This window comes from Capra hircus, chromosome 5 (assembly GCF_001704415.2).
Source record: "Capra hircus breed San Clemente chromosome 5, ASM170441v1, whole genome shotgun sequence".
Taxonomy (NCBI): Eukaryota; Metazoa; Chordata; class Mammalia; order Artiodactyla; family Bovidae; genus Capra; species Capra hircus.
This window is the reverse complement of record NC_030812.1, coordinates 5,943,612-5,963,013: the sequence shown is the minus strand read 5'-3', so window position 1 is coordinate 5,963,013 and position 19,402 is coordinate 5,943,612. Positions and strand designations below refer to the sequence as shown.

Below are 19,402 nucleotides of genomic sequence, written 5' to 3'. Positions count from 1 at the left end.
TATAGCCCACCATGCTCCTCTGTCCATGGGATTTCCCAGCAAGAATACTGGAGTGGGTTGCCATTTCCTTTTACAGGGGATCTTCCCAACCCAGGGACTGAAGCCCATGTCCCCTGCTCGGCAGGCAGATTCTTTACTACTGAGCCACCTGGGAAGCCCTTGGTGTTGGTTTAGTTGCTAAGTCATGTCCAACTCCTTTTAAGCCCATGGACTGTAGCCTGCCAGGCTCCTCTGTCCATGGGATTCTCCAGGCAAGAATATTGGAATGGGTTGCCATTTCCTTCTCCAGGAGATCTTCCCAACCCAAGGATCAAACCCGGGACCCCTGTATTGCAGGTAGATTTTTAACCAACTGAGCTATGAGAGAATGGGAAGCCCTTAAGAAAATTAAATAGTGCAAGCAAACATTTATAATAAAAAGCTGCCTGCCCATCCTCTCTTCAAACTCCAGACAACCAATTTTCTTTATCTTAGCTACTTAGTCAGTTGTCTCAATATCTAATATATGAATACTACTCTTGCCTGGGACATTACTAACTTATCACAACATTAACAGCTAACATGCATTGTGTTACCAAGTGCCAGACACAGAACTTTACATACATTTTCTCATTTAATCTTCACAACAACTTCATGATATAGGGGCTATTATGTCCCCATTTTAGTCTGGGAAACTGGAACACAGTACTCTGGAACTTGCCCAGAGTCACATGGGTAGCAAGCAGAAAACTAGGATTTGAACGGAACCACTTGCAACCTATACACTCCTATATGTACCTACTGAACAGTCCACTCTTAATAAAAATTTTGTGGATAAGTCTCACAAATTAAATAAAAACAGTGATCAAAACAGTAAGATGGCCCTTCTCACAATCAAATGCAATTTTTTTTGTTCTACAGATCAGTAATTTTCAATTTTGGCTTTGCCACAGTTCATGAGGTCACCGATTAATTGCATTTTCATTTTATATATATTGAATCAGTGGTTACTATGCTTGAGGTATAGTATTTTTAAATCTAAATTACAAGTATATGGCCTATAGCTGAATTTTTGTTGAATAAAAAAAGGGATCAGATCCTAAAGACTGACAGAAAGACCTGTTTTGAAGGGAAAGAACGTGCCAGCAACCTATTAGAAAAAGAAAAGCAATTTTCAGTACTTCAGTTTAATACTCTAAACAAAGAAAAAATGAAACACTGCTGCTGCTGAGTCGCTTTAGTCGTGCCCGACTCTGTGCGACCCCACAGACGGCAGCCCACCAGGCTCCCCCGTCCCTGGGATTCTCCAGGCAAGAACGCTGGAGTGGGTTGCCATTTCCTTCTCCAATGCATGAAAGTGAACAGTGAAAGTGAAGTCGCTCAGTCGCGTCGGACTCTTTGCGATCCCATGGACTGCAGCCTACCAGGCTCCTCCATCCATGGGATTTTCCAGGCAAGAGTACTGGAGTGGGGTGCCATCGCCTTCTCCGAAAATGAGACACAAATATACACAAATGTAACGTGAGGCAATTTTAAGGGCTCTCTGTTTGAGCAAGAGCTGACTTAGAGCTTTGAACTGGATTGCCTAGACGATGTAGAACTTTCATCTCTTGATTGCTTCCTTTTTTTTCCCCTCAATTTCAAAACTTCTATTACTGCCTTTTCTCTAGTGTCTCTTTTTTTTTTAATGCTAACTTTTTTTGCTTCACATTGCATTTGTGTAAAATGAGACACAAATATACACAAGCAATCAAGAGATGAAAGTTCTACATCATCTAGGCAATCCAGTTCAAAGCTCTAAGTCAGCTCTTGCTCAAACGGAGAGCCTAATAATGATACTCTGACTGAAGGGAGTATCATGGCCTCATTATATGGAAGAGCAGGGTGGCTTACTGAGGATGTATTAGCAAGTGAGACGGAAGGCTGGTGACAGACAGCAAGTCAGCTGGATCTAGAGACCAACACATGGTATCCATCCACTTAAGTTTTACTTCTAACCAGTCTAGATAACGGGAATCCAAACTTACTGACTACACTTCTCCTTTCAGCAGTTACTTGGTTTCGCCTATCTTCCCAACTAGGTCATTAACTTCTGGACAGCAGAAGCTATTTATTACATTTTCACCCATAAAACCTAGCATAGAGCTGTGCATCTAGCAGAGAGATGATCAAGCCTATCAACCTTGAAAAATTGCAACATACATCAGAACATTGAAGTCTGACGAAATCTGAAGACAGCACATAGTCTAGCCTCTTTATCCTAAAAGCAAAGAAATGAAGTATAATTCAAATGTCTACTGGCCTAAAGGAGAAAAGCTGGGATTAGCAGCCTAATCCCCTGATAATCAGTTTATTTTTTTCCAAATAGCCTCTAATTTTTTCCATTAAAATAAAAGTCTATCTCATCAGAAAACAAAAGTCAACAGCATCAGTACTCACTTTATGTCAGGGCCCAAGGCCCTTTAGATTTGGTCGGCAGTCCATGTGCCTAGATCTGCGATGACTGCTTTATAAACGTTATTCTACTTAGAGGTAGGTACTATGAACCTAATTTCACAAAAGCATAAAATGTAATTTGACCATGATGATAGTAAGAGGCAGAATCTAGATTTTCCATTTGTCACTAGTCTTGGCTTTTAACCAGTAGCCTATACTGTTTCACACTGACTTTATCACCAATATCCCGAAGCCTCAAGATAAACAAATAATTAAATGACTTACTAAATGAATGGATTATTTAATTAACTGAAAAGTAAGGTTCTCTCACAGCAAATACTTCTAAAAAGGAGGGTTCATTGTTCATCTAGTTACATAATCCCCTAAGAAAGGTTTTAACAGTGAGCAGTCTGCATATTAACAGATTTAAGGAATAGATAATGTCTTTACCTCACAAATGATCTATTCAACAAATAGTGAGAAACAATTTTTGTGACACAGTGCTAAATTTGAACATAAAAAGTAAAATAAACTTGTTCCTGCAAGATCCTATTCCATTAAATTAAAACCCAAACAAGTTTCTAAACCATTTATCAAAATCAAAATAAATATATAACACCATTCTCCTGGCTGGAGAAAGGAGAAACATTAGCTGAGCACCTACAATGTGCCAGTTATTAAAGCTCAACAAAGCTCAACACAACCTGATCCCTTAAAGCCAAATGAACCAGGCAGCATTTCCATTTTCTGATGAACAAACTGAGGCTTTAAGAGGCTAAGAACCTGTCTCAGGTCACTTGGCTCATTACTACAAATCCAGAATTGGAACCCAAGTTTGTCTAGCCAAAAGTCCATGCTAAGCAAGTTAAAGCTACTATTATCCTATTTGCTCACCAAAGCAAATAAAGGTTTGTTCAGTTTCTTTCCAAGGAAGAATGAAGACACTGCTTACTTCTCACTTAATCCTTATTATAGCTTATATTACTTCATCCCATTATTAAAAATCATGAACCTAAAACTCAGAGAAGTAGCTTACCCAAGAACACACACAGAATTATCCCAGGTCTATTGTTTAGTCCCTAAGTCATGTCCAACTCTTTATAACCCCATGAACTGCAGCATGCCAAGCTTCCCGGTCCTTCACTACCTTCTGGAGTTTGCTCAGACTCATGTCCATTGAGTGGGTGGTGCCATTCAACCACCTCATCCTCTGTCGCCCCCTTCTTCTTTTGCCTACAGTCTTTCCCAGCATCAGGGTCTTTTCCAATGTGTCAGCTCTTCGCATACCAGCTGTGAGTGCAAAACTAACCACAGGAAAAATGCATAGCTCTGGTATTAACAGTTATGAGCTTAAGACTCAAAATATCTGAACTAAGCGAACCCCATGTTTGCCAAGTAAAAAGGAATGGTAACTGTCATGTATTTCAACTTTCACTTTCACTGATAAGGCAGTTGATTTTCTAGTTAAGAGTTTATCAAATGGTAACCTGAAGCCTGGTCTCTGAATTTCAAGCCTACAGGCCATTCCATCACACCAAGCAATCTCTGGATTAGTCGCCTGTTGAAATTATTCCTAAAGTACCAAACAATGAACTACTTCACAAAGCAAAAGTTTATGAAGAGAGAAAAGTTATGTTAAAATACACAGAATCAGTATTTAAAAATACTTTCACAGGAATAGGTGATTAGAAATATTCCTTAGCAACATTTTCAGCGCGTCTTCTGAAAACTTTGTCTATTTCTTGATATAGTTTTAGGGCCTGAAGCGTGAACTAAAAGAGAGAGATCTCCAATGCCAATTCTGAGAATTTTTTTACCATTTGGTCAAAAAAGAACGTTTAGTTTTATTGTACAGCTCTGTTTGTTAGAAATCCAGAGTAGCCTTTTCACTTAGAGTGGCCCAGGTATGCGCCTAAGGAACTGTCCCACTGTTTTTGATAAATCAAAGTGACAAATGAGAAGGTGACGAGTATTAGTATATAACATGGGTAAGTGCTTGTATTTATGTTTTACTAAGTAATATAAGCATGCTATGGGCTTCCCTCCTGGCTCAGTGGTAAAGAATCCACCTGCCAATGCAGGAGACGTGGGTCGGATCTCTAGGTGGGGGAAGATCCCCTGGAGAACGGGGATGGCAACCCACTCCAGTATTCTTGCCTGAAGAATCCCATGGCCAGAGAAGCCTGGCGGTCTACAGTACAAAGGGCTGCAAAAAAGTTTGTACCGACTTAACCACTAAACAACTAACAATACACCGGGTATAATCTCAACTGCAGAAATAAACAATCATTCTAATGCATGCTAACCAGTTAGAGGCTTCCATGTTTGTTCACCCTACCACAACAGAGATTGTCTTCATCCCTTAAGCTCATAAAAACTATACGAGTTTTTCAGGAAGCTTTGCTGCTGCCCTCCGCACATCACTGTGGGCCATTCAAAACCGGGAGGCATCGAGAATCGCTTCCAGGCCTGAATGAGCACTCCCTCAGTTATGAACTAAGAAGTAAACACGTACAGAATGCTACTGATCCTGGAGCGGAGCGCTGTTTACTTCCAGGGAAGACACTCATGTGATGGGAAAACGTGTTGCACTATCCTCTTCTGGCTCCTGTCCCCCTTAAAAACAAGATACTTAGACAAGCTACTGTGAGCGTGGGTCTATTCCCAAAAGTTTCGACCTCTCTTTTTAATCGTTTAAGGATAAACGCTAAATTACGGACATCCGACACAAGGTGCCCCGAGGGGCTGCCTATGGCACAACAGGAAGGACATCACTTTGGCCAAGAAACTGTGTCCGTACCCTACACATCTCCAGAGAGCCAAATGGGAAGAACAGACACGGTCGTTCACTCTGGTGAAGGGAAACTGAAGAAATCAAAACCAAACGCGCTTCCTTCTCCCCGCACCCCCGCGGGGAGGCTTGAGCAGAGCTAGGCGCTCAAGCTGCGGTTCCAAACCAGCACCAGGCCCCCGTCTCCAGCGGACCGGCGAGCAGCGCAGCGACAGCGGAGACCCGTCGACACCTCCACCCCTGCCCTCCAGGCACAGCCGGGGACGGCGTCCCGGAGCACGCCCCGGCCGGGCCCGCCCCGCTATCTCCTCCCCCGTTATCCGCTCACAGCCCGCTCGGGCCTGGATCTGCCTGCCCGCCCTCCCCAACTCCGGCACGCTCCACTACCCCACACGCGCAGGCCGCCGCCCAGCCGCGCGTCCGGGGGCGAAGGGCCGGGGGGACCGCGGGGCGAGGACTGCGCTCGGAGCCGCTCCTCACCTCTGGATGGAGAAGGGGCACGCAGCCCGCTTCGCTCTCGTACTCATCCGGGCCGTCCGCCATCTTGGTGTTAAATCCCTCCTCCCGCTGCATGCCGGGAGAAAGCGTTTCGCCCTCGCGGGGCTCGGGCGAGGCGGAGGGCGAGCGCGAGGGCGAGCGCGAGCCCCGCCGGAGGCGACGCGGTCGCCGCCTCCTCCTCCCCTTCCCCCCGTGCCGCCCCCTCTGCCCCCTCCCCCTCGGAGCGCGCGGGTCCCTGCGCGCGTGCGCGCGTGTGGGGCCGGCCCGCGCGGGAGCGCGCTCTGCTGCACTGCGCCGCGGCCCGCGGGCCTGAGGCTCCGGGCGTGGGCGCCGCCGCGCGGGGGCGGGCCCTGGCCTCCCGCAGCCGTGCGCCTCTGGCTGCCGGGGGGATTCGGCCGCCCAGCAAGGGGGTGACCCGGTCCTTCACGTGGGAAACCTTGCGGCGGCGCAGCCACGAGGGCAGGGCTCGGAGCCGTGCAGCCGGGACTCGGGGGCCCGGGCAGTCGGGACAGCCCACGCCAGCAAATCCCGCTGTCCCGATCCGAGACCCCCGGGACCCGTCCTCAGCGACCTGGGGTGCAGCCATCACCCCGCTCCGCGTACTAGCTTTGGGACGCTCAGGCTTGAATCCAGATGTGCATCGCTCCTGGAAAAAGAAAGACGCACCCCTTCCTCCGCCCTCAGAAAGATCGTCCCGCCGTTTATGCCTCCGCGGGGACCCCGGAAAACACGGATAAAGCTTGGGATTTCTTCCTGAAGAAGCCTTTTTAAAATGATCCCAAACTGCCCTATCTTGAATTACGAATAACCACATTTAAAATGAACGCCCTCAAAACCCGCACGCCCCCTTCTGCTACATTTTAATGTAATCCAGGAATTCAAAACTGAAGTTATTTAAACCGAATTCGCTGAAATGCGAACCAGAGAAAAAGACATTTTTTAAACGGATATTAGAGCTCCATGGTGGGTAGCGGGGATTGGGTTTCAGAAATGTGCTGATGGCACTGTTAGAGAAAGTATTTATTTATTAGCTATTAAAAATCGAAAATCTAAACTGCTCAGAGAACGATTTAGCAACAAGCATTATTTCATAGGGATCCTGATACTAACCTGTTTTGTGTTAAAGCCAAATCAGGAAGAAGCCTGCAATCCGACAGTATCAGATTTATTTGTAATCAGGAGGGAGGGCACTCCGAGGAAGCTTGGATACCGCTCAGAAAGGTAGGAGAAAGCATCTTCTGTGAGGTTTAGGTTCCCGCCAGAGGAGGTCTGTAGGGTCTGGGTGAGCGGGGATCGGTTCTGGATTGGACGCTGTTTCTGAGGCGGGATTTGGAAAAGAGGGGTAACCGGGGATTGGATGCTGTCAGTGGGAGAGGGCGGCTCAGTAATGGGGTAGTATAGTAATAAAAGAAAAAAGCAAAAGTGTCTGGGCATCATTAGCAAGAGAAAAGTATCGCTCAGAGCGGGGTGAAGATGGCATTTTACAGACGCTGCATGGCTGGGGGGAAAAGAATAGCATCTCTGTTAACTTTGTGGCTGGTTTTATCAGTGTCTGTTCTCCCAGCACAGTGCTTTTTCTCATTTTGGTCTGAGCTGATTTTCATTCTTTTTATCCTGGCCCAAACCAAAAATTTTGGTTCTGACTCCTCCACCCATTATGCAGAGTTAAACAGAATTAGGGTCCTGCTTTCGGTGCTCCAAACTGCTTTCAGACACATTTTCACATGGACAGAAATAATTTTCGCTACAACAATTCAGTTTTCATCTTGTCCCATTGGTGTAGATAAGATCGAATTAGAGAACTAAAGGAGTATGTGAAATTTGACATGTGTTTAACTTGGGGATGAGGTGTGGTTACTGACTAGAGTTCTTGGACCCTTTAATAAATGGAAATTGATAAGAGGCCAGGCTTCAGGCAAAGCTTTATCGGGACTCACAGCAGGAGGAAGTGAATTCAAGTAACAGGTGCCCTTGCTCTCCTAGGAGGTCAGGCTGGTTCCTTAAATGGAGTAAGTGTTGGGCTGATCGGTGGGATGGCTGGGGGATGGGGTGTTTAGGTGGCCTGCTCACCCCCTTGGTGGTACTGTGTGTAGGGATGATACAAAATACTCTGCTCCCCACACCACCAAAATGGCAGTTGGTTTATGCCCTGTTTGTGTCTTATTCTTGACAATTGCCCTAGCTGCACGTGTAGTTAATTTTAGCCCCTTATGGCTTCTCTATATCCTGCTGCTCGAGGAGACTTTTGTCCAGGTACAAATGCAAGCAATCTGGTAGAGAGTCCCAGGTCCCAGTTACCTCAGTGCTAATGGTGCTCTGATTCACTATGCTGGACCCCTGCCAGGTTTCCTGTTCAGAAGGATATTAAAAGAGCAAACTTAACATGAGGGCTTCCCTGGTGGCTCAGACGGTAAAGACTCTGCCTGCAACACAGGAGATGTGAGTTTGATCCCTGGATCTGGGAGATCCCCTGGAGAAGGAAATGACAACCTGCTCCAGTATTCCTGCCTGGGGAATTCCAAGGACAGAGGAGCCTGGTGGGCTACAGTCCACGGGGTCCCAAAGCATCGGATGCGACTGAATAACTTAACACACACACACACACATGAGGATTTTCATTAGGACAGTTTGGATGTGTGGTAACTTACAGGCCCAGACTGTGACCAGGCTGCTTTCACAATGCTCCCTGGCAGTGCTGCCGCTGACCTCTTCCCCAAGCTCCTGGCCCATCACTGCATGGATGTATCCTGATTAGTTTATCAGATCAGGCTTCCAGGGTGGCTCAGCGGTAAAGAACCTGCCTGTAACGCAGGAGCTGTAGGTTCGATCCCTGGGTAGCAAAGATCCCCTGGAGGAGGGCATGGCAACCCACTCCAGTATTCTTGCCTGGAGAATTCTATGGACAGAGGAGCCTGGCAGGCTCCAGTCCATGGGGTCACCAAAGAGTCAGACACAAGAAACTTGGCACACACGCAAACACGCTTGCAAGGTATTAGATCAGCAACTCATGGCCCCTCTCTCATTGACTTATTTATACCTAAGAAAGACTGAGAGTTGGAAATTGAACTAAAGTTGGTTCAGCTGATTTATATTATTTAGGAAACATTCTTCTATCCAGATTTCCCAGGCTAGTCAGACCACCTGGGTTTGAATCCTGTTTCTGTCGTCTTTACTTTCTTCTCTACATATCTGAGTCCAGTTTCATTTCTACTCTTAGTTCCTATTTGAGGACAGAGTATTTCTTCTTCTGTTTACTTTTTCCTTTCCTTGAGGAAATGGTGGTGGAGACAAAAGCCCTGTTGAGGCAAAATACAGCCTGCGTGAGAAAACCTGGGTTATTTTATCTTTGCTGAAAGTTTATTCTAGCTCATATCTCTTATCTCTTTCCCATAAGGAAATGCCCTGAGACTTCAGATTGTCTCCCCATCTTAAAGTCCTGGAACTTTCACTTTCGTTGTAAACCTCAGCTCCGTGGTTCACTTTCTCTACCTCACCAGACTTTCTTGCAGCTATTTCTAGTAATGTACAGTCACAAAATGAAACACAAAACCAAACTAGGTTGGTTTTTCTGCCAATTAGTGTGAATCTCAGATATTTGCTATCTTTATCAGTGTAGCTTGAGTTAGGTAGGTGGATGAAAGGGCACAGTTAAGAAGTAAGCTCATTCATTCTTCTCTGCTTTGTTTCAGAATATTATGCTCCTTTGTGTCCCTGTCTATATTTTATTTCTCTCTCTCTCTCTCTCTTTTTAACTTTAGGATATGCCACTTTCATTTTTTGATTGCTAAATTGGTGAATTTTCTAGACCTTTTTTTTTTTTTAACAGGTACTAAGGGAGAAAATGTGCAGTTTTAACTGACCATCTGGACATTTCCGAAATCCCCCACAGCTGAAAGTTTTCCTCCATCCTCAGTCAGCTTTTGATCTGCTAATATAATTAGATACTAGAGCAGGGGTCCCCAATCTCTAATCTAATGCCTGATGATCTGAGATGGAGCTGATGCAATAATAATAGAAGTAAAGGGTACAATAAATGTCATATGCTTGAATCATCCCCCCTACCCTGGTCAGTGGAAAAATTGTCTTCCACAAAACTGGACCCTGGTGCCAAAAAGATTGGGAACCGCTGTTCTAGAGACTGTTCTCAGATGTCTGAACCTGAGAGTTCCCTGACACCTCCACGCCTCATTGGTAAGTTTGGGTTCTTTCTACAATTGGTTACCTCATTCACTGCAAGACTTTTTTCCTAATTTCATCCCCTGAGATTCATCTCAAATTCAACTTTTGGGATACTTGCCATTAGATTAGTCAATTATGAGAAGACAGTGGGAACTGCAGATTTTCAAACATACATACACATAAGTTTTCATAAATATTAGAGAGTTCAGGACTTTCTCAGCGTAGTCCAGGGATCCCAGTTTGGAAAAAAAAAAGAAAAATCCTGATTGTGACAAATGATGACTCTAGTTCTTGACTAATAACTTTAACCTTTAAAGGACTTTGAGAAGTCATCTAGTTTATCCTAGGTTAAATAAAATTAAAATAATTCTCAGTAAGTATATGGGCTTCCTCGGCAGCTCAGCAGTAGAGAATCTGCCTGCCAATGCAGGAGACACAGGTTCCATTCCTGGGCTGGGAAGATCCCTGACAGTAGGAAATGTTAACCAGCTGTTGACTTTTTTTGTGATTACACATACGGATCAAGTAACACCCTAGTGGATGCTCATTTAACTTGCTTTGAGACTCACTAGGGTCTTGAGGAAAGTGAAAAAGTTGGCTTAAAGCTAACATTCAGAAAACGAAGGTCATGGCATCTGGTCGCATCACTTCATGGGAAATAGATGGGGAAACAGTAGACTTTATTTTGGGGGGCTCCAAAATCACCGCAGATGGTGGCTGTAGCCATGAAATTAAAAGACGCTTACTCCTTGGAAGAAAAGTTATGACCAACCTAGAGAGCATATTCAAAAGCAGAGACATTACTTTGCCAACAAAGGTCCCTCTAGTCAAGGCTATGGTTTTTCCAGTGGTCATGTATGGATGTGAGAGTTGGACTATGAAGAAAGCTGAGCGCCAAAGAACTGTTGCTTTTGAACTGTGGTGTTGGAGAAGACTCTTGAGAGTCCCTTGGACTGCAAGGAGCTCCAACCAGTCCATTCTGAAGGAGATCAGCCCTGGGATTTCTTTGGAGGGAATAATACTTAAGCTGAAACTCCAGTACTTTGGCCACCTCATGCGAAGAGTTGACTCATTGGAAAAGACTCTGATGCTGGGAGGGATTGGGGGCAGGAGAAGAAGGGGATGACAGAGGATGAGATGGCTGGATGGCATCACTGACTCGATGGACGTGAGTCTGAGTGAACTCCGGGAGATGGTGATGGACAGGGAGGCCTGGCGTGCTGCGATTCATGGGGTCGCGAAGAGTCAGACACGACTGAGCGACTGAACTGACTGACTGAGGGTCCATTAGTCATTATTACAGAGCTCTGTGGATGAAGACATTCTGTTGTCATTCTGGCCTTGCAGCCCATTATCACAATTGTGTCCACTTTCCTTCTGTAGGTTAAGTGCTACCACCAGGCCTCCGCTGTTTTGGATTCCTGTCAATCCAGATAATGTTAAGGAACCCAGTCCCGCAGCAGCATCTCTTCACTGTCACCTGTAATGGATAACTGCCACTGGGCTTCTTGGAGATGTCAATGGTACCCTCACCACCGACTTTCTTACTGCCTTTGAGATGGGTGCACCCACCGGACTCTTGCAGAGAACACAGTCAGATGGTGAGTTCTCTGAGCCTTCGGACACCTTCCTCAAGGCAGTCAAGGCACTTCTAGAGTCTGTCCTTCATTTCCTATAGGTCTTCACCCTATCCAAGGTCTAAGGAGCCATCCTAGCAATATATTAGATTTAGCTCATGTGTCCTGCCACGTCATGAAACTCCAGATGGTTTTCAACCTCAGTGAGTTCTCTGCTGTCCTTTGCCTTCCCTGGTCTGGCACTTTCAGGATTCACTCCTCTGTTCCTTCAGGTAAATAAATGTTAACCAGGTCTTACAGATCTTTGTTTCTGTGTCTGTTGCTTCATACAGGTTTACTGTAGGGTCTCCAGAAAAGGGAGGCTATTCTTAAGCAGAGCAGAGGAAGCTACTTGTACCAACACAGATTTCACAAGACATTTTGACAATTTCTCAGGCTTGTTCACCTAAATGCTACTGTTGAAAGTCTCAGGATTCTACTTTTTCCCCTTATAGGGCCCTGCCTTTAGCATAGAAGACTTGTCAAGACAGTATATTCAGTCTTCTGTGTAGCTCTGTGACCTTCCAACTCAGTCCTGGATCTGATTATCAGCACAGTTTGTTTTGCGGATACAAAAAATAAGCATCCCTTTAAGTACCGCCTTGGAGGCTTTCTGATTTTCATAGCCTGCCTGGAGTTAAGTGTTGGTAACATGAGTCTATCCTTTCTTTAAGTCTTCATGCCCTGCCATGCATGTGTGCTCACGTAGCCCACTAGGCTCCTCTGTCCATGGAATTTTCTAGGCAAGAATACTGGAGCTGGTTGCCATTTCCTTCTCCCGGGGATCTTCCCAACCCAGGGATCAAACCCATGACTCTTGAGTCTCTTGCACTGGCAGGCAGATTCTTAAACACTGTGCCACCTGGGCAGAAAGTCTTCATGAGTCCTTAACAAAAATAAGTCAATCTACAGGTCTTACAACTGCCATTGTCTTCAGGCCGTTCAAGGGCCATCCTTCCTTAGTTCATAGACAAACGCTTGACTTTCTACGTGTGATTTTGCACATGGCACTGTACATATGTCGGTGCCACTCTCTCAGTGCATCCAACCCTCTCCTTCCCCCACCCCAGCCCCCGCCTCCATGTCTTTCTGTTGTCTGCAGGCATAGGTTTTGAGCTGGTCGTCACTCTGGGTGCCTGGAGCTTTGTCCTGATGAGAGCCTTTGGAGAGCTGTGTACATTGTCCCTCGGAATTGTCAGGAGTGCCTGACGTGGAGGAGCTGATGATGGATTCTCTGGCTCTACCCTTCAGTGTCAGCTCCTTCCACCCCCTAGTCTGTGCCTGTGCTAAAATAGCTGGCTGGGCTTCTGTAGGCATCCCAGGTGGTGGCGGCGGAGAGTTCCTACTGCAGTAGCAAGAGATGTCCCAAGCACTTGACACAGACCGTGGCAGAGCAGAGTTGGCTCCAGCAGAAATGGCTGGAGCAAAGTGGTAAGCCAAGAAAGTATGAAGAATGAATGAATGTGTCTACATTCATGTACATCTGACTTATTGTGATGATCAGACTATACCAGGATTATTTCTCTGTGTCCTGTCACAAATGCTAGATGCTAAGTACTTTAAAAATAGGAACATGGGATAAATTGGTATTGTGTGTCTCCTGAAATGATGCGCTGAGAAGCCAATGTCACTCCTGTGATATTCCCACCAAAAGTCATATCCTGAATCTAATCATGAAGCAGAAACATCTGACAAACCCAAAGTGAGGGACATTCTACAAAATATACGGCCTTTACTCCTTAAAGATGTCATTGTCATAAAGGACAAAGGAAGAGTGAGGAATTATTCTGAGTTAAATAAAAATTGAATGCAATATGTGACCCAGAATCTTATGTTGCATTAGCAGACAACATATGTTGCTGCTGGAACAACTGGCAAGATTTGAATACAATCTGTATAGTAGACAGTACTTTTGTATCAATGTTACCTTCCTGATTTTAATCATTGCCTTATGATTGTATAAAAGAATGTTCTTGTTTTTAGGAAATTTATGCTGAAATATTTAAGTATAATGGAACGTTATGACAAAGTCTCAAGGAGAAAATAATAAAATAACATGTTTGGGGAATCTGGGTAAAGGATATGTAGCAATTTTGTATTCAGTTACCGCAGCAAAGATCTGAAATTATGTCAAAACAAAGAATTTTAATTTTAAACAAATGGTAGACACTTATTTATTCACATATATGTATGTTGCTGCTGCTGCTAAGTTGCTTCAGTCGTGTCCGACTCTGTGCCACCCCAGAGATGGCAGCCCACCAGGCTCCCCTATCCCTGGGATTCTCCAGGCGAGAACACTGGAGTGGGTTGCCATTTCCTTCTCCAGTACATGAAAGTGAAGTCAGTCAGTCGTGTCTGACTCTTCGCGACCCCATGGACTGCAGCCCACCAGGCTCCTCCATCCATGGGATTTTCCAGGCAAGAGTACTGGAGTGGGATGCCATTGCCTTCTCTGATGTATATGTATATATGTGTATAAATGTGCATGTGTAATTAACTAATTAATTATCAAGCACCCAGAGCAAATGCTTGCTGTCATGTACTAGGTTTTCAGTAAATGTTGTATCAATAGAAATCAGCAAAGGAGTGCTCTGAAACAAAGCAAGGGTGGGTTTCTATGTGATCCAGTATTTCCTTTCCCCATCGTGATAATTCCAGACACCATGCTTAGGGTTCAAGCTGCTTCACCATAAGCTACCACATAATTTCCAAATGCAAACTGTACTTTTTTTTTAAATTAATTAATTATTTTACTTTACAATATTGTATTGGTTTTGCCATACATTGACATGAATCCACCATGTTCCCCATCCTGAACCCCCCTCCCCATCCCATCCCTCTGGGTCATCCCACTGCACCAGCCCCGAGCACCCTGCATCGAACTTGGGCTGGCGATTAGTTTTGCATGTGATAACTTACATGTTTCAATGCCATTTTCCCACATCATCCCGCCCTCCACCTCTCCCACAGAGTCCAAAAGACTGCTCTATACATCTGTGTCTCTTTTGCTGTCTCACATACAGGGTTATCGTTACCATCTATCTAAATTCCATATATATGAGTTAGTATACTGTATTAGTATTTTTCTTTCTGGCTTACTTCACTCTGTATAATCGGCTCCAGTTTCATCCACCTCATTAGAACTGATTCAAATGTATTCTTTTTAATGGCTGAGTAATATTCCATTGTGTATATGTACCACAGCTTTCTTATCCCTTCATCTGCTGATAGACATCTAGGTTGTTTCCATGTCCTGGCTATTATAAACAGTGCTGCGATGAACATTGGGGTACATGTGTCTCTTTCAATTCTGGTTTCCTCAGTGTGTATGCCCAGTAGTGGGATTGCTGGGCCTTATGGCAGTTCTATTTCCAATTTTTAAAGGAATCTCCACACTGTTCTCCATAGTGGCTGTACTAGTTTGCAATCCCACCAACAGTGTAAGAGGGTTCCCTTTTCTCCACACCCTCTCCAGCATTTATTGCTTGTTGACTTTTTGATAGCAGCCATTCTGACTGGCATGAAATGGTACCTCACTGTGGTTTTGATTTGCATTTCTCTGATAATGAGTGATGTTGAGCATCTTTTCATATGTTTGTTAGCCATCTGTATGTCTTCTTTGGAGAAATGTCTGTTTAGTTCTTTGGCCCACTTTTTGATTGGGTCGTTTATTTTTCTGGAATTGAGCTGCATAAGTTGCTTGTATATTTTTGAGATTAATTCTTTGTCCGTTGCTTCATTGGCTATTATTTTCTCCCATTCTGAAGGCTGTCTTTTCACCTTGCTTATAGTTTCCTTTGTTTTGCAGAAGCTTTTAATTTTAATTGTCCCATTTATTTTCACTTTTATTTCCAGTATTCTGGGAGGTGGGTCATAGAGGATTCTGCTGTGGTTTATGTCGGAGAGTGTTTTGCCTATGTTTTCCTCTAGGAGTTTTATAGTTTCTAGTCTTATGTTTAGATCTTTAATCCATTTTGAGTTTATTTTTGTGTATGGTGTTAGAAAGTGATCTAGTTTCATTCTTTTACAAGTGGTTGACCAGTTTTCCCAGCACCACTTGTTAAAGAGATTGTCTTTTCTCCGTTGTATATTCTTGCCCCCTTTGTCAAAGATAAGGTGTTCATAGGTGTATGGATTCATCTCTGGGCTTTCTATTTTGTTCCATTGATCTATATTTCTATCTTTGTGCCAGTACCATACTGTCTTAATGACTGTGGCTTTGTAGTAGAGCCTGAAGTCAGGCAGGTTGATTCCTCCAGTTGCATTCTTCCTTCTCAAGACTGCTTTGGCTATTCAAGGTTTTTTGTATTTCCATACAAATTGTGAAATTATTTGTTCTAGTTCTCTGAAAAATACTGTTGGTAGCTTGATAGGGATTGCATTGAATCTGTAGATTGTTTTGGGTAGTATACTCATTTTCACTATATTGATTCTTCTGATCCATGAACACGGTATATTTCTCCATGTATTTGTGTCCTGTTCGATTTTTTTCACCAGTGTTTTATAGTTTTCTATATATAGGTCTTTTGTTTCTCTAGGTAGACATATTTTTAGGTAGAATAGTATTTTATTCTTTTATTGCAGTGGTGAATGGAATTGTTTCCTTAATTTCTCTTTCTGTTTTCTCATTGTTAGTGTATAGGAATGCAAAGGATTTCTGTGTGTTGATTTTATATCCTGCAACTTTACTATATTCATTGATTAGCTCTAGTAATTTTCTGGTAGAGTCTTTAGGGTTTCAAACTGTACTTTAAAAGTGTACCTTGACCTAACATTTAAGGAGAAAGTTGCACTGATTCTCTACAATCTTTTTTAGAGGACAGAAGCAGAAAGAATACTTCTTAACTCATTCTAGTTCTAATTCACTAACATTACTCTAATATCAGGATAAGACAAAGATGTTATTAACACAAGAATGGAAGGATTCAGAGCAATTTCTCTCATGAATGCCAGTGCCAAAATTCTCAACAAAATACTAGCAAATTGAATCCAACAATGTATAAAAAGAAGTATGCCCTACAACCAAATGGGAATTATCCCAACCACTCAGGTGATTCAATGGAAATCAATTAACAAAATCCATCACATCAAAAGGCTAAAAAAGAGAAATAAGATCATATCAATAAGTGAGGAAGAGGCACTTGACAAAATCCAATACCCATTCATCATAAAAACTCTCAGTAAATTAGCAATAAAGGGAGAACTTCCTCAACTTGATTTTAAAAACTAAAAAAAAAGTATGATATAGATAACATCATACTTAGTGGTGAGAAACTAGAAGCTTTCACACTAAAATCAGAAATAAGGGAAAGATATTCCCTCTTATTGCTCCTTTGCAACACTATATTGGAGATACTGGCTAATTCCATAAAACAAGAAAATGAACTAAAATATGTACATCTTGGGAAGGAAGAAATTAAACTGTCTTTGTTTGCAGATGGCATGATTGTCAGAGATTTTACAAAAAGAAACCTCCTGGAGCTAATAACTGATTATAACAAGGTTGCAGGACACAAGATTAATACACATGAATCAGTTACCTTCCTATATACCTGCAGTGAAACAAGTAGAATTTGAAATTCAAAACACAATGCAGTTTGCAAACATGAAATAACTAGGCATAAACATAACAAGTAACTAGGCATAAACATAACAAATATGTGAAAGTCCTATATTAGGAAAATGGCAACCCTCTTAAGAACAAAATTAAAGAACTAAATAAATGGGAAAAGATTTCATGCTCATAGGTAGGAAGACTCAATATTGTTTTTCCCAAATTGATATATAAATCCAATGCAATCCCAATCAAAATCCCAGAAAGTCATTTGTGTTGATGTTCAGTCACTAAGTTGCATCCGACTCTTTGTCACCCCATGGACTGCAGCACTCCAGGCTTCCTTGCGCTTTACTATCTCCCAGAGTTTGCTCAAATGCATGTCCATTGAGTCAATGATGCCATCCAACCATCTTATCCTCTGTCACCCACGCTTTCCTCCTGCTTTCAATCTTTCCCAGCATCAGGGTCTTTTCCTATGAGTCGACTCATTGCATCAGGTAACAAAAGTATTGGAGCTTCAGCTTCAGCATCAGTTATTTTCTGGATGTTGACAAAATGATTCTGAGGTATATATGGAGAGACAAAAGATAAAATAGTCAATACAATATTGAAAGAAAAGTACAAAGGTCAAGAATGACACTACCCAATTTAAGACTAACTATAAAGCTATAGTAATCAAGACAATGTTACTGGTGAAAGGCTAGACAAATAGATCAATGGAACAAAATAGAAAGCCCAGAAACAGAGCCAGAAGTATATAGTCGATTTATCTGACAAATGAGCAAAGGCATTACAACAGAGCAAAAAAAGTGTTTTCAACAAATGGTCTGGAACAACTGGATATCCACATGCACAAAAATAATAGTGAATCTAGACATAGACCTTATGCTCTTCACAAAATTTAACTGAAAATGGATGACAGATCTGAATGGAAACTATAAAAACTTCTAGAAGATAGCACAGAGAAAACTTAGATGACCTTTCTTATGCTGATGACTTTTTAGATACACCGCCAAAGGATGATACATTAAAGAAATAATGGATAAGCCAAAATTATTAAAATTAAAAAACTTCTGCTCTGTGAAAAGTAATGTCATAAAAATGAGAATACCAGCATCAGACTAGGAAGAAATATTTGCAAAAGACACATCTGTTAAAAGACTATTACCCAAATTAAACAAAGAACTCTTAAAATTCAACAAGAAAACAAATAACATGATTTAAAAATAGGCCACAGATCTGAATAGACACATTACCCAAGAAGATATACAGATGACAGATATACTTATGAAAAGCTGCTCCACATCGTATGTCATTAGGGAAGAGCAAATTACAACAATGTGATTTCACTATATACTTATTAGAATGGTCAAAATCGTGAACACTGACATCACCTAATGCCAGCGGTGATGTGGAGGAGTAGGCACTCTCATACCTTGCTGGTGGGAATACAAAATGGTACAGTCACTTTGGAAAATAGTTTGGGCATTTTTTCCAAAATGAATGATACCCTTAGCATAAGATCCAGCAATCATGCTTGCTGGTAGTTTTCCAGAGGAGTTGAAAATTTATGTCTACGCATAAAACCCTTCATATGAGTGTTTACAGAAACCATTCATAATTGCCAAAACTTAGAAGCAAGCAAGATGTCCTGCAGTAGGAAATGGACAACTTGTATACATACAGACAATGGAATACTATTCAGTGCTAAAAAGAAATGAGCTAACAAGCCATTAAAAGACATTAGGGAAACTTATATGCATATTACTAAGTGAAAGAAGCTAATTTTAAAAGGCTACATATTGTAAGATTCTAACTATATGACATTCTAAAAAAGGCAAAACTATGGAGACAATAAAAAGATCAGTGGTTGTTCAGGCTTGTGGGATGGGTACAGGTGAGAAAAAAATCGGCAAAGCCCCGAGAATTTTTAAGGCATTGAAAATACTCTCTGATACTATCACAGTGGATACATGTCATTAACATTTGTCCAACCCATAGACTGTACACTACCAAGAATGAATGGCAGTGCAAACTGTGGACTTTGGGTGGTGATGTATGTCAGTGCAGCTTCATCAGTTGTAACAAGTATACCACCCTAAAGAGGGATGGTGGTAATGAGGGAGACTATAATGTATGAGCACAGGAGATTTATGGGAAATCTCTGTACCTTCTCCTTCATTTTGCTGTGAACCTAAAATTGCTCTAAAAAAGTAAAAGTATATAAATATGAAAAAAATGCATATTAAATTAACAGCCAGTTAAGATTCAGTTCAGTTCAGTCGCTCAGTCGTGTCCGACTCTTTGCGACCCCATAAATAACAGCATGCCAGGCGTCCCTGTCCA

At 42.7% G+C, this 19,402-nt stretch overlaps 1 protein-coding gene and 1 long non-coding RNA gene across 3 annotated transcripts in view; one reads left to right on the top strand and one right to left on the bottom strand.

Annotated features, from left to right (window-relative positions):
* Positions 1-6,435, bottom strand: part of ZDHHC17 (zinc finger DHHC-type containing 17) — a 101,726-nt gene extending 95,291 nt beyond the window's left edge. Inside the window, exon 1 of one of the 2 annotated variants that reach the window (XM_018047585.1) lies at positions 5,687-6,435. In XM_018047585.1, coding sequence (XP_017903074.1) covers positions 5,687-5,779 — 93 coding nt within the window. In that variant the 5' untranslated portion in view covers positions 5,780-6,435. The remainder of the gene's footprint in view (positions 1-5,686) is intronic. The other variant, XM_018047586.1, reaches the window with a different exon arrangement.
* On the top strand, positions 8,575-13,656 carry LOC102181471. The gene is made up of 3 exons (XR_309984.3): positions 8,575-9,895; positions 11,267-11,484; positions 12,602-13,656. It is a non-coding gene; the product is annotated as an uncharacterized LOC102181471 (long non-coding RNA).